The following is a 15366-nucleotide window of genomic DNA, read 5'->3' as shown; positions in this document are numbered from 1 at the left end:
GGGGGGCGCGAGGACCAATGAGAGCGCGGGGTGCGCGGTAAGCCAATGAGAGTGCGGGGGGGGGGGCGCGAGGACCAATGAGAGCGCGGGGTACGCGGTAAGCCAATGAGAGTGCGGGGGGGGGGCGCGAGGACCAATGAGAGCGCGGGGTGCGCGGTAAGCCAATGAGAGTGCGGGGGGGGCGCGAGGACCAATGAGAGCGCGGGGTGCGCGGTAAGCCAATGAGAGTGCGGGCGGGAGGTGCGAGGACCAATGAGAGCGCGGGGTGCGCGGTAAGCCAATGAGAGTGCGGGGGGGGGGCGCGAAGACCAATGAGAGCGCGGGGTACGCGGTAAGCCAATGAGAGTGCGGGGGGGGGGCGCGAGGACCAATGAGAGCGCGGGGTGCGCGGTAAGCCAATGAGAGTGCGGGAGGTGCGAGGACCAATGAGAGCGCGGGGTGCGCGGTAAGCCAATGAGAGTGCGGGAGGTGCGAGGACCAATGAGAGCGCGGGGTGTGCGGTAAGCCAATGAGAGTGCGGGGGGGGGTGAGGACCAATGAGCGGGCGGTAATGGGGGTCAGGTGGGCGGTGGCGCGGCGGCGGCGCAGGCGCGGTGAGGCGGAGGTCGGAGCGCCGCGGGACCGGACAGGATGGGCACCGTGTACGCCAGAGTGAGTGAGTGAGTGAGTGAGGCCTCCGCTCAGGTCACAGCCCCGCGCGCGCCCCGCACCGGGTGTCACTGCACCGCACACACACACACACACACAGGGGGTCATGACAGCCCTGCAATAGAATGTATGGCAGACAACAGCCTATAGAATCTATAGGGTGTGATACCAGTGCTGACCCCCAAATACAGGGGGTGATGACAATGTGTAGAATATATATATATATATATAAAGGTGGTGGGGTGGGGGGGGTCACAGTACTACAGAGTGTTTAGGGGCGATTGCCACACAGTGTAGAAAATATAAGGGGTGATAACAGCACCACACAAAGTATATAGGAGGTGATTATGCTGTACCGTCCACATAGGGTGTGATTATATCACAGAATCAGTGACTCGGTCATTTACACTCCACAGGAGCCTGTGATGGTGCCGCCCGATCCCCTCTATTCCCTTCTCCCTCGTGTCTGCGTTGATTTTCCTCTTAAGTATATTTGTCGCATGTTCGTATCGTCTCTGGGTCGGAAGGTCAGGGTTGAAGCCCTACTTCAGGGACTTTGGACTCAGTAGTTCAGGGCACTGCGGATGACAGGCCCAGGCCCAGGCCTGGCTCGTCGGCAGGACTCAGAAGGGCAGACCAGTCACTGGGGGCAAGGTCGTTTCCCACTCAGCTCCTGTTAGCCCTGCAAGCCAAAGCCCTCATGGGGATGGTGGTCCGAGCTGGTCAAGCAATGGGAAGCTTGCCAGGCAGTACTAATAATAATTTCCATTTGATATAGAGCCCTTTATGTTGGGAGGATGCCTAATCCACAAAATATACAGTCAAATCCACTTTACAGTATATCCTGTGAGGCAGTTTGAGACGTTTGATGACTTGATAAAGCTCCATGTCAAATGCAAGAATTATTATTATTATTATTATTATTATCTACCTTCTTGAGAGAGACAGAATCCGCATCCAAGAATGTACTAGGAACTGATGCTCCAAAGTGTGAATATGCACACAACAACGTCCCATAAACAACCATGGAGTGAGGACGCTAATAATAATAATAATAATAATAATAATAATAATCCTTGCATTTGATATAGCGCTTTTCACGTCAGGAGGACGTCCCAAAGCGCTTCACAGAATATACTGTAAAGTGAATTGACTGTATATTTGTGGGCGAACGCGGCAGCCAATTGCGCACAGCAATGTCCCACAAACAGTCGTAGATTGAAAATTACCAATTTATTATTTTTTGTTTTGGAGGGATTATTATTAGGTGTGTGGAGTAAGGAAACTTGCCCAAGGTTTCGCCCTCTGCCTGGAATTGAACTCAGGTCTCTCGCTTGCAAAGCGAGTGCTCTAACCACTGAGCTACAGGACTCCACACATGTCATTAGTCTGCATGCTAATTTTAGGGCTGTAACGTGAGCAACAAATAAATGATAAAAACAAGTTACTGGTTGGGTATTGGAAAACAATTTGAACTAGCATTTATCGCACCTTAAATTAGCAACACAGGTTGCCAGCTGTAATCTACAATATCCCAGTTTGAATCCTGGGATTTTCAATATATATGCTACCCTGTATAAGGGGTGCTATATAAACGCAACTTGTTTGACCAATTTTATCGGGGGTATTGACAGCCAGGACACAGGGAGAGAGAAAATCCTGTTTCTTTTCCAACAGTGCTGCGGGATCCTTAACAGGCAGACATGACCATGATTTAATATCTCACCTAAGCAATACCTCCTTCAGCTCTGCACTGGAGCGTCAGCCTGGACTATATGAGTTTCAAGTACTGATGTGGCGGGTTGAACCACAACCTTCTGATCCAGAAGCAAAAGTGCTACTGACTGAGCCAGATTGATATGGGAATGGGATGAGGAGGTATTTATAAATGCCTTGAACCTGGGCACAAGTTTGTCATTTTCTACTGCTGTTTTTCTGGTGGAATACCTGCCTGCCTTTAGCAAATAGAATCCATTTTAAAACCAAACCAACCTTTCAGAGCCTGGATCCTCTCCCCATTCATGGGCCGGAGTTCGGGTCGGCGATGGATGAGGCAGAAACAATTGAGGTGGAGCCGGAGAGCAAACAGCAAGTGCTGGAGAATAAAGAGGTGAGAGAGAGAGGGTGTTTTTTTTTATAATCCTAATAATAATCCTTACATCTGGTACAGCGCTTTTCACATCAGGAGGACATCGAAAATGGAAACCCAATTGCATACAACAATCTACCACAAACAGCCATGGATGAGTGAACAATTTTTCTCTGAGGGATTGTCAGCCAGCGCCAAGATACCAGGAAATTCCCTTTTTTCGAATAGTAGGGTGGGATCTTTAACTTGTATCTGATTAGGCACAAACAGCACTACAGTATCACCTTAGACTATGTGTGTTCATGTCCTGATGTGAGGATTGAACCCACAACCTTCTGATTCAGAGGCAAAAGTGCTACCAACTGAGCCAGGTTAACACACCACCCCCTTCGGAGATTTTTTTGCCTGTGTTTTCTGATGTGCTGTGGGCTGCAGTCTGTCAAGGACAGTTTTTGTGAAGCCTGTCTCAGTCTATTGTGCTCTTGCTTCTGAGGTCAGGGGGTTTGGGGTTAAACCTCACATGGAGACGTCCCGGTCCAGGCTGACCCTCCCAATCATGGCCGTTTTCTGCTCTCGTCACCTTGCGCCTAAAACTCTCCGGGATTAGAAAAGCAGGATGCACCCTCCAAAGAGAGAGCGTGCATTTCATTCCAGGTGCAGGGAAGTTTCCATGTGTAGGTGACTACATTTTTGGAATTCTGTCTGGTTTGAATTCCACAGTGCTGGGTTTCCGTGTGTGTCAGAAACACCAAAACAGAACCTCTTGGATTAAAACAGCGGTGATGGTGAAGGGGTTAAAGGTTAGTCTAATTTCAGGTTATTTTCCCTCTTCGCTCAGGTGGTGGTACAGCATGTCCATGTTGATGGAGTGAAGAGAACTAAAGATGACATCTTAGCATACGAGATAGCTGATGTCTTCAGAGCTAAAAACCTGATTGAGGTAAGTGTTCAGTAAATGTAAACTTTAATTGCAGGATTCAAATCTATTGCTTTTGACAGGAATCAACCTTGTGACCGAGTTAGTCAAACACGATGAGAATGTGGTTTGTATTTTACAGATGTGTTATTTATATATATTTATCTATATTTTGTGTGTATTTGCACTGAAATCCTGAAAGATTTTCAGTGAGTTCTGCACCAGATAATGTGATCATCTTATTATTAATAATAACATAATATTAGTTAATCCTTAATCCTCACACAGGTGAGCTGTGTGATGTCTGTCACAGGTGAGCTATGTGATAACAGATGGATTAGGCACCAATATTGAACAGGACGAACGGATAAAAATGGAACACCAGCAGAGACTGGAAGTACAGCTCTGAAATCAATGGTGTGCTTCCCCAGCATTGCACAAGAGCGTCAGCCTGGACTGTGAGCTCAAAGTCGTGACATGGGGCTTGAACCCACGGCCTCCTGACTCAGAAGCAAGAGATACCGACAAGAGCCAGGCTGACACCTATTACAGTTCCATGCTTCATTCGAAGGCCAACGAACTAGACCAGTGTGTTACCGGCTATTGTTGGGCTGCCCCTATACACCCATGCATTGAGGGCTGTAGTTGGTGGTATAGATGTGCAGCTTGACACGAGTGCTGAGCAGCCTGTGTCTCAGCAGCTGAATTGGCAATAGATTAAGTTTCTTTTCCTGCCTTCCTTCTGAACAGGTAATGAAGAAATCTCACGAGGCCAGGGAGCGTTTACTTCGGATGGGCATTTTCAGACACGTGGATGTGCTGATCGACACGGCACACGGTACTATGGCAAATGTTTCTGTTCCAACAGGGTGTCAGCTCAGCCCAGCTGGTCAGATACTTGGATTGCGTGTGGGTTAGGAGCTCGGGGACTTTGAGCTCACATTTTAGGCTGATGCTCCAGTGCACTGCTGGGGGAACACAGCATTGTCCCTCCGATGAGACGTTAAACCAAGGTCACTCCATAACAGTCAGGACTTGGACCCAGAGCCTAGCTTGACACGCCAGGGAAAGCCTCATTGTCAGAGGTGCTGTCCTTCGATCAAACTGAACTCCCATCTAGGTCTGTTCAGTTGGATGTGAAAGATAATAATCCTTCCATTTGATACAGTGCCTTTCACGTCGGGAGGACAACTCACGAAAGTGTTTCACAGGATTTACTGTAAAGTGTAGGGACTGTAATTTTTTGAGGGCAAGTGTGGCAACAAGTTTGCGCACAGCAAAGTCCCACAAACTGCCATAAAACGAATGACCAATTTTATTAGGGGGATTGTTGGCCAGGAGAAACTCTTCTTTTTTAAAGAGTAGTGTTACAGGATCTTTAACGTCCACCTGAACAGGCACAAACAGGACTTTAGTTTAACATCTTACCTGAGGGGCAGAGTCTCCGACAGCACTGCACTGGACCCTCAGCATAGACTGAGCTCAAAGTTCCCGACGTGGGGCTTGAACCCACAATCTTCTGAATCTAAAGAGTGCTAACAACTGAGCCAGGATGACACACAAGATCACTATCAGAAAAGAGAAAGGAGTATCTCCTGGTGTCCTGGCCAACAGATCTTCAGATAGATACATTATTTACTTCACAGCTGTTTTGTGGGACATTGTTGTGGGCAAATTAGTTGATATGTTCTCCTACAAAATAAACAGTCACTCCACTTTACAGTAACAAACTGAAAGACTTTGATACATTGTGGCTCTGTTTCAAGTACAAGAATTCTTCATTGTGCCCTGTCTCCATTCTGTGTAGCCTGCATTCATTGTGTGCTGTTACTGCAGTGCCTCTGGCCTTCTGTTAACCTGTTTGTTTTTATTTTAAAGGTGAGGAAGCTTTGCCTCACGGATTGGACGTCATCTTTGAAGTAAAGGAAATGAGACGATTAACCGGGAGCTACAACACCATGGTCGGGAACAACGAAGGAAGCATGGTACGTGCAGTGCTGTGTGAGATCTCTGTCAGCCGCTCGCTCCATATCCTTTAGTTATTTCTCTCTCTTTCTCCCCTGGTGATAGGTACTCGGACTGAAGCTGCCGAATCTCTTTGGTCGCGCAGAAAAGGTCACGTTCCAGTTCTCCTACGGGACAAAGGAAACCTCCTATGGCCTCTCATTCTTTAAACCACAGATTGGCAACTTTGACAGAAAGTAATGTGGCGTCATCTACTCTTCAAAAGCAGTGGCAGAAACCTGGGCTTTGACTAGTTCCATGTGTCTGCACTCACTTGTGTATGTGTTGTGTGTCTGTATCCTTGGAGGGACATATCCTGTTTATCTAATCCCAGAAAGGATTAAGCACAGGTTTGGGGACCCTAGAGTATGTGTTAGGGTAACTGCTGGAGTCTAATCATCTAAACCACTCTCTGGCAAGCCTGCCTGTTGGGAATTTGGCTTGCCGGTTTAATGGTAGCTGAGTGGAAAGAATCCCTGCCCTAGTGACTGATGTGCTACTCCAAGTGCTGCTGATGAGCCAAACTGGGCTGGGCTATCATCAGCAGTGCCCTGGAGTACTGTGGACCTGCCTGGCTCAGGAACTGGACTAGAGACTGTCACATAGGGTGGGCTCAATTCCAGCATTCCGTTGCCAAATATTGGGTGGGCAGGTGGGCAAGGGAGAGAAACATTTAGAAGTATTTAGTGGCCATCGTGAAGTGGGAGCTTGTGTGTAAGTGAAACATTTGAACGATTGACTGTTGCTGGACAAGAATTTGGTTTGTTAATATGCATGGTTGTGTTTTTTCCCTAGTTTCTCAATGAACTTTTATAAGGTGACCGGACAGTTTCCATGGAGTTCGATTCGTGAGACCGACCGAGGAGTGTCAGCGGAGTATAACGTAAGGACCCAGCCAGCGGTTGCCATTTAACTCCTACTAGTTAAGCTCTCATTGCTGCTATAGTTTGTGCTCCCCTGGCTCTCTGACCACCCTCCACCCCTTGGGGGTTAACTCACATATAATCTTCACATTTGACACAACACCTTATCATGTCGTTAAAATATCTCAAGGTACTTCACAGCATTTTACAATGAAGTGTAGTAACTATTTTGGGGATAATTGCAGTAATCGGTTTGTGTACAGCAACATCCACGAACAGCCATGACATGAATGACTGATTTTAGTTGAGATTGTCAGCCAGGACACCGAAAGAGAGAAACTCCCTGCTCTTTTATAATAGTGCAGTGGGATATGTAACAGCAAAGTACAGTAATGGACAAGACTCAATGTTCAGTACCCATTGTAGATCTGGACCCGTCAACCAGTGAATTGGTTTTGAGAGTCGACAAGCAGCCTTGTCAATGAATAAAATCCCAAATATGGTCTGCCAAGCCCCTGGGCATATCTCTGCACTAAGCCACTGTACCAGGTTTACTCTCCAAACCTGGTAGGTTTTTGTAGTTTTCATTTTGTTGGTAATTTCAGGTCTGAGGATCACTCTCCCTCTTGTGGATTACAGATTCCGTTCTGGAGCACTCAGCACACTCTGAAGTGGGAGGGTGTCTGGCGGGACCTGGGCTGTCTCTCCCGCACTGCATCCTTCGCCGTCCGGGAAGAAAGTGGCCATTCTCTCAAATCTTCCATTTCGGTAAACCTTCATCAGTTTGCTTCCCTTATTCCTTCTTTCTCTTCCTTCCTTCCTTCCTTCCTTCTCGCCCTCCCTCCCTCCCTCCTTCCTTCTCTCCTTCCTTTCTTCCTTCCTACTCTCCCTCCCTCCCTCCTTCCTTCTCTCCTTCCCTCCCTCCCTCCCTCCCTTCCTTCCCTCCCTCCCTCTAATAGTGAGTGATAAGAGATGGGAATGAGTCTGTGAGTGTGAAGATGGTGCCAGGCATTAGTGGTTTGTATATCGTAGCTTCCAGTGGATGTGAAAATGTTCAATGTGTTCAGCTTTGGGCTGTTCACAGTGGTCTTTAGCTTTGTGTATCACCTCTCTCATGGCGTGAACACTCGAGATTGCATTCACTTTGGTTTGTGCTCTTTGCTTTACAGCACGCCATGGCTATCGACAGCCGGAATTCAGCCATCCTGCCGAAACGAGGTGCCTTGCTTAAAATAAACCAGGTACGCAGAACCTCGAGGCTGGAGTGTTCAGCCAAATTCAGGGGTAGATTGCTAACGACTATGATACCAGGGTTAGCAGCTTACTGCTATCAGATAAACTGGATAAGATAGGCCTTTTTCCCCCAAGAGAAGAGACTTTAAGAGGGGACGTACTAGAGGTGTTATAAAATTATAAAAGGGTTCGATAAGATCAACATAAGTAGGCTTTTCCCACTGGTTGGGGAGTCTGTAACCAGGGTACACAAGTATAAGCTAGCGACTAGGGGGATCTAAAAGAGAACTACTTCAGGAGAAACTGCTTCACGCAGAAGGTAGAAATTGTGAAACTCACTGCCTAAAGTAGTGGTTGAAGCAGAAGTATAGATAATAATAATCCTTGCATTTGATATAGCACCTTATCATGTCTTCAAGACATCTCAAATATACTGTAAATATGTTGTAAAGTGAATTGACTCTATATTTGTGGGCGAAACGCAGCAGCCAATTGTCCCACAAACAGTCATGGATTGAGGTGAACAATTTATTATTATTTTTTTGAAGGAATTATTACTCCAGAAAAAGCGATCAGGCGTGTGGAGTAGGTAAACTTGCCCAACATTTCGCCCTGCTGGGAATCAAATCCAGGTCTCTCGCTTGTGAGGCAATTGCTGTAACCACTGAGCTACAGACTCCACAAATAAACCCTGCTTGATAAGTCTTTAAAGTATTTTTCTAAGAGTTTTCTGTAAAGTGTAGTGACTGCATTTGTGGGCAAATACAGCAAAATCCATGAAGTGAGTGATCAGCTCTGTCTGGTTTTGTATTTGAATTGAATAATCCCTACCTCTGCTCCTTGCTTTACGTTTGATTTTGCTTTTGAACAGGAGCTGGCTGGTTACACAGGAGGTGACGTGAGCTTTCTGAAGGAAGATTTTGAGCTCCAGTTAAATAAGGAGCTCCTCTGGGACACTGTAAGGAACTCATTACTGACATATATTTACTCTGGTCAAAGCAGAACACTTTGGTCAACAAATGTTAAGATTGTGACCAAAATAGATAAAATCTGCCTCGTTGTCTTTTTCTGTCCCCTAGTCCACTCCCCTCTATCCCTTGTCCTCCACTACTGCACTTATCACTGTCCCTACCCTGCACACTTTTGCCCCATCACTCCTTCATCCCTCGCTACCCTCATAGCACAAATGAAACCCACCACCTGCTGACTTGACCCCCCCACTCCCTATCACAGCTCTGAACATTCAGTACCCCTTCTGCCCCCTGCTGTCAGGTACTGCCAACCTGTACCTCTCTTCTGGCACCGTGCTCCTCCCCTTCTAAGCTGCCATCATCAGCAACCCCCACCCCTCAACTCCGCTCTCACCTTTTCCTCCACTCCCACCTTTCCGTTCGCCCCCTGCTCAAGCCCCTACTTTCCAGTCTACTTTCTGCCCTGCCTATAGCATCAAGACAACCCTCGTCAAAATCACCAATGACGTCCCCTCTCTACGACCAGGGCGCCCTCTGTTTCCTTGTCCATAACCTCTCCGCTGCTTTCGACACTGGAACACTCCATCCTCCTTGATCGCCTCTTCTCCCTCATCTCATTCTGTGGAATTGCACTTCCCTGGTACCAATCCAACCTGACACCATTTAAATATAGCCTCAATTGGGCGAGCTCTTGCGTCTGGGTCAGACCATGGTGGGTTCAAGCCCCACATTGGCTGAGGCTCCAGTGTAGTGCTGGAAGAAGTGCTGCTTGCCAGATGTGCTCCCTTTGGACTGACATTAAACTGAGATCCAGTCTGCCTGTTCAGGTGGAGGTCAAAGATCGCATTAATACTGCATTTATATAGCGCTTTTCACGTTGAGAAGACCTCCCAGATGCTGAACAGTGAAGATTTTGCACCCGAACTGGGATGGGAAGATACCCAACAGCACGGTTGAAGAGGAAGGTCTTGAGACAGGCCTTGAAGGGAGAGGCGAGGCAGAGGGACCCCAGGATGGATTCTGTGGCTCTTGGAAAAGAGAAGAGAGTTTCCATTTCTTGATCTGGGATTCTAATAATCTTCTCTTGTGCTGCAGGTGTTGTCAGCCTCTCTGTGGGGTGGCCTGTTAATACCAATTGGAGACAAAGGTTCCTCTATTGCTGACAGGTGAGGCGATAAGCAGTATAAATGGGTGTAGCTGTTCTGAGTTCTCCCGTGCTGCAGCTAACATTGTTACCTGGGGAGATAATGAGGACCTGATCCTCTTATTCCTGAGAGATCCACATATGAACACCATTTACACATGGAAATTTCCCTGTGTCTGGAATGGATTGTGCACTCCCTCAAGTGGGATACATCCTGCTTATCTAATTCCAGAGAGTATTAGTTGCAAGTTGGCAAGAGCCAAAGCTTGGGAACACCAGAATGTGTTTTGGGTTGACTACTGGAGTTTAACCAGCTAAAACTGCATTGTTTGCCGTTTGAGAACACTGTCTGCCTAGCTTTCTCGCTGCTTGTTTAGCTGGGACCACCCTACCCATTAGGGGTTTGGCTTGTAGGGTTAATGGGTGCTGAGTGGGAAGAGTCCCTGCTCCCAGTGACTGGGTTGCCCCTCCAAGACCTGCCAATGAGCACTAGCTCGGTCTGTGTTAGCCTGCCTCGGTATCCTGGTCAACAATCCCCCAGATAAAATCAGTCACTCACTTTATGGCTGTTTGTGGGACATTGCTGTGTGCAAATTGGCTAGCATGTTCAGCAACAACAACTTGCATTTATATAGTGCCCTCACGCAGGATAGCGTACCAGCACGCTTGACAGTGGCAGAGCACGACACTGAGCTGGGGGCAGGGAGAGGTGACTAGGCACTGTCGAATAAGAAGGTCTTCAGGTACGACTTGAATATGGGAGCGCAAAGTGGAGGAATAGAGGTAGAGTGTTCCAGAGTTTCGGGGCATAGTGGCTGAAAGCTTGGCCACCAATGGTGGAATGGATGTCACGAGAAACATGGAGAAGGAGGGAGCCAGTCGAGCGGAGACAGCGGATTGTTGGTTCGGGGGGTAAGCAAGTTGGAAAGTTAGGGATTTGAAAACAAGTGTGAGGATCTTGAAATCAATTCGTTTGACAATAGGGAGCTAGTGGAGCCTGGCTAGAACTGGTGTGATGGGGGTGCGGAGTTTAATATGGGTGAGTATGCAGGCCGCAGAGTATTGGATAAGCTGGATCCTGTGCATGGTGGAGCTGGGGAGACCAGCAAAGAGGGAATTTGAAAATTCGAGTAAGGAGGTAACGAATGCTTGGACGAGTGTTTCGGCTGTGTCCTAAGGTCGGAGGCAGGCAAATTGGCAGAGGTGGAGGAAGGCAGTCTTGGTTAGGGACCAGTTGTGGGGAAGGAGGGACAGATGTGAGTCGAACATGGTGCCAATGTTGCGTACTGCTTCAATAAGTCTAGGATAGGCCGGGGAGGTTGAAGACCTGAGAACCGCAGGATAGAAGGCATTGCCAGCAGCCAATGAGTATGGCTTCTGTCTTGTCAACATTTAGTTGTAGGAAGTTTTCGCTCATCCAGGCCCTGATATCCGCCAGACAAGCCGAGAGAACATTGGCGGACTTGGAAGATCGATTCACCTACAATATAAACACAATCACTACACTTTGAGCCATCCTGATAACGTGATAAGGTGCCATATCAAATGCAAGGATTGTTATTGTTGATAAGTGTGACATATAGAGGCTGATGTCACCTCTCTCTCTGTCTCTGTTGTCAGGTTTTACCTTGGTGGACCAACAACTGTCCGTGGTTTCAGCATGTACAGCATCGGACCACAGAGCGAAGGTGTGTGTGCATATTGACAGTCGCAGAGTGAAGAACATTGGTACAACTGGACTAATGAAGGGCTTGAGAGGGAGGTGCTCTTGCAATGAGGGGTACAGACCAGTGGAGACGGTGGCTGGGCAGATGCAAGGGGTGGGAGGGCGGAGCTGTTTTGGAGCTCCACCATGCAACAAGCACTTGGCGTCCGTAGTGGTTGACAGTAATGTGTCTCGTGCTGAAACTGTCTCATTTTTTGCTGTATGTCAGGTGACTACCTTGGGGGAGAGGCATACTGGGCAGGCGGACTCCATATGTACACACCTCTGCCCTTCCGCCCAGGCCAAGGTGGGTTCGGAGACCTGTTCAGAACACACTTCTTCTTGAATGCCGGAAACCTCTGTAATCTCAACTATGGTACGTCTGAGAAATGTGAACGCTTTGTCTGACAGGACCCCAGCCGACTTGTTCTGTGTGCTATGTGTGACCAGCTTGTTGGTATCGTGTGTGACGGGCTGGCGTGTATCGTGTGTGGCGGGCTGGCATGTATCGTGTATAGCGGGCTGGCGTGTCCTGTGTGTGACGGGCTGGTGTGTACCATGTCTGTTTTGCATGTTGCTAACTGCACTGACTGTTTGCAGGTGAGGGTCCACGTGCACACCTGCAGAAACTGGCTGAATGCATCCGCTGGTCCTATGGAGCAGGCATCGTCCTGAGACTGGGCAACATTGCCAGGCTGGAACTAAACTACTGTATTCCCATGGGAGTGCAGAGTGGAGATCGGTATGTGCCCAGCTTTACATCAGCATTTTTATTATTTGGGGGATTTTGGTCACCAGTTGCATGACATACATAGAAACCCATCAGCATGATCAGCCGAGTACCTGAGACACGCAGAAATCCATCGCCATGATCAGCCGGTTGTCTGACACACGTGAAAAACCATTACTGTGATCAGCCAGGCGTGTGGATCACATACAACAACAACAACTTGGATTTATATAGCCAGATGGCATCTCAGAGCGCTTCACAGTAACGAATCCTGGGGCTGAGCCAGGGGGAGGGGGAGGAAGGTGACCAAAGGCGCGGTCGAAAAGAAAGGTCTTCAGCCAAGACCTGAAAGTGGGAAGAGAAGGGGCAAGGCGAAGGGAGTGAGGAAGGGAGTTCCAGAGCCTCGGGGCATAGTGGCTGAAGGCACGGCCGCCGATGGTGGAACGGAGGACTTGAGGGACAAGGAGGAGGCCAGACCCGGTGAAGCGAAGGCAATGGGCACTGTTGTGAGGAGAGAGAAGGTCAGAGAGGTAGGGGGGTGCAGAGGAGTGGAGGGATTTGAAGACAAGGGTGAGGATCTTGAAGTCGATCCTCTCTGGGACAGGCAGTCAGTGCAGTCTGGCAAGGACTGGGGTAATTGGGAAGCGGAGTTTGGTGCGGGTAAGAATGCAGACGGCAGAGTTTTGAATGACCTGGATTTTATGAATGGTAGTGGAGGGGAGACCGGTGAGGACGGCATTTGAATAGTCCAGCTGAGAGGTGGCAAAGGCATGGACCAGGGTTTCAGTGGCTTTTGGAGTGAGCTATTGGCAAAGACGGGCAATGCGTCGGAGGTGGAAGAAAACGGTGCTGATGAGGAACCAGATGTGGGGGAGGAAGGATAATTGGGGGTTGAACCTGACGCCTAGGTTGCGTACGGGTTCGGAGAGTTTTAGGGGGAGGTTCAGTAGGTGGCGAAGGTGAGAACCGTGTGATTTTTAGATGTTGACGAGAGCCAAAGAGTATGGCTTCCGTCTTGTCAACGTTCAACTGAAGGAAATTTGCACTCATCCAGCTCCTGGATGAGCGACTGGGGGGGTCGCAAAGTGAGGTGAAAAATAGAGTTGGGTGTCGTCTGCATACATGTGGAATTGTTTGCCCCATGTTTGCGGATGACATCCCCAAGAGGAAGCATATAGATCAGAAAGAGGAGGGGGCCAAGGATGGATCCTTGGGATACCCTGCAGGTAACTGAGTGAGATTGGGAGGAAAAGCCATTTGTGCAGATGTACTGCTGGCGGTTCGTGAGGTAGGACTCGAACCAGGCGAGTGTGGTCCCACTGAGGTGGATGACGGAGGAAAGGTGGTGGAGGAGGATGGTGTGATCGACAGCCATTTTGAGGGGGGCAAGGACTGATCCAGACGAGAGGGACTGGTTGATGACATCAGCCAGTAGTGGGCAGAGGAGGGGAGCTGGGTGACCAGCAAGTTTGTAGGGAGGGGGTTGAGGCAGCAAGTGGTGGGTTTCATTGAGGTGATGGTGGGTGAGAGATGGGGAGGAAGGAATGTAGGATGGGGGTTATGGTAGGAGCTGATGATGGTGAGGGGGACAGAGACGGGATAGTGGTGGATGATGAGGCAGAAGGAACCCATTACAATGACCGATAGCGTCTGACACACGCAGAAGTCCATCATCATAATCAAGCGGGTGCTTTACACATACGGAAATCCATCACTGTGATCAGCTGGGGTCTGACATCATGGAGACCCATCTCTGTGATCAGCCATGTATCTGACATATGCGGAAACCTATCACTGATCAGCCGTGTGTCTGACATGGGGAAACCCATCACAGTGCTTGAGTCTCCTAACCAGCCAGAGTTACACGTGTATGTCACCTACAGATGGGAATTCCACCATGTTGAATGGAATGCAAACTTTCTCCCTGGAGACATCTTAATTGTGCGTGTGCCAGTCTAGATCAGTCAATAGCACCACAGAAGTTTGTGGGTTCAAGCCCTGCATTGAGACTTGGAACTTGTATTGATATTGGTTTAATGCATCATCTGAAGGATGGCAATTCAAAACATTGCTGCACACCAGCAGCACTGTATGGAGGGTTGAGGTGCCGTCAGATGCGATACGACCAACTGATCCAGGCTGACACACGCTGAGCCAATCTATAATTGAGTTTGTAATGATGTGTTCTTGCTCTCCCAGGATATGTGACGGCGTGCAGTTTGGAGCAGGGATCAGGTTCCTATAAAATGTGTTTGTCAGAAGCTGCTGCCTACGTGACATTCAGCTTTCAAGCCCTTCACTGTCGACCTTGTCGTCACCTGGCCTCTAGGCTGATGTTGTTTCTCTGGATTTAAATGAACTTCACTTTTATTCAGACTTGGAATAAACAAGTTCTGTCCACTCTGTTGGTTCACTCTCAGCCTGTGAGAGCTCAACATGTTTGAGGCCAGTTTATAACTCAAACATTAACTTTAGTTTTGCATATTATATAAAGCCTAATGTTTCTTTTTGGCCAGCTGGGTGTCTTGACACTTGTAAAAACCCATTACGTGCTTAACAGTCTCCAAACCAGACTGGAAATTCCACACATCTATTGCTTCCATTTGTCTCCCTGGAGGGATGCACTCTGCTTACCTAATTCCGGAGAGTATTAGGCGCAGGTTATTGAGAGCGGAGGCTTGGAACCCCAGAGTGTGCGTCACTCCTGGTGTTTAACCAGTGAAAAACGCATAGCTTGCCATCGAGAGCACAGGCTTCCCACTGCTTATCCAGCGAGGACCACCATACCCGTTAGGGCTTTGACTTGCAGGGCTAACAAGCTCAATGGGAAGAATCTCTGCCTCCAGTGACTGGTCTGATGAGCCAAGATAGCAAGGCAGTCATCAGAAGTGTAACACAGTATAAAAATAGAAACTTATTCAAATACAGTGCCCTATAGGTCAAAACATCTCAAAAGAGTTTTACAGTAATTATCACGTGTGGTGTTAAATGTCAAGTACCTCAACTCAGTGTTTGACATCTGACTGAAGGCTGCCAAGTGTGCCCAGTGTCAGCTTGATGTAC

General features: G+C 48.4%; 1 protein-coding gene across 1 annotated transcript; it reads left to right on the top strand.

Moving 5' to 3' along the window:
- The first annotated feature begins 565 nt into the window (after positions 1-565).
- samm50 (SAMM50 sorting and assembly machinery component) lies at positions 566-14703 on the top strand. The gene is made up of 15 exons (XM_007894617.2): positions 566-651; positions 2648-2758; positions 3576-3677; positions 4404-4491; positions 5532-5638; positions 5724-5854; positions 6453-6540; positions 7160-7288; positions 7690-7761; positions 8625-8711; positions 9820-9890; positions 11489-11556; positions 11803-11949; positions 12174-12315; positions 14503-14703. The coding sequence occupies exons 1-15, from the start codon at positions 631-633 to the stop codon at positions 14546-14548; spliced, it is 1410 nt and encodes a 469-aa protein (XP_007892808.1). The 5' UTR covers positions 566-630; the 3' UTR covers positions 14549-14703.
- Positions 14704-15366: the final 663 nt, after the last annotated feature.

The sequence above is a fragment of the Callorhinchus milii genome, unplaced genomic scaffold (genome assembly GCF_018977255.1).
Source record: "Callorhinchus milii isolate IMCB2004 unplaced genomic scaffold, IMCB_Cmil_1.0 Scaffold5, whole genome shotgun sequence".
NCBI lineage: Eukaryota > Metazoa > Chordata > Chondrichthyes > Chimaeriformes > Callorhinchidae > Callorhinchus > Callorhinchus milii.
Note: the sequence above shows the minus strand (reverse complement) of the source record. Positions and strands in the feature narration are given on the sequence as shown.

Bases quoted from the DNA above. Each gene is read 5' to 3' on its own strand.
- samm50 (XM_007894617.2), top strand. From the start codon at position 631: ATGGGCACCGTGTACGCCAGA. The intron at 4,492-5,531 runs GTACTATGGCAA...TTTATTTTAAAG, and splicing joins GCTGATCGACACGGCACACG to GTGAGGAAGCTTTGCCTCAC. The intron at 11,557-11,802 runs GTGTGTGTGCAT...GCTGTATGTCAG, and splicing joins CATCGGACCACAGAGCGAAG to GTGACTACCTTGGGGGAGAG.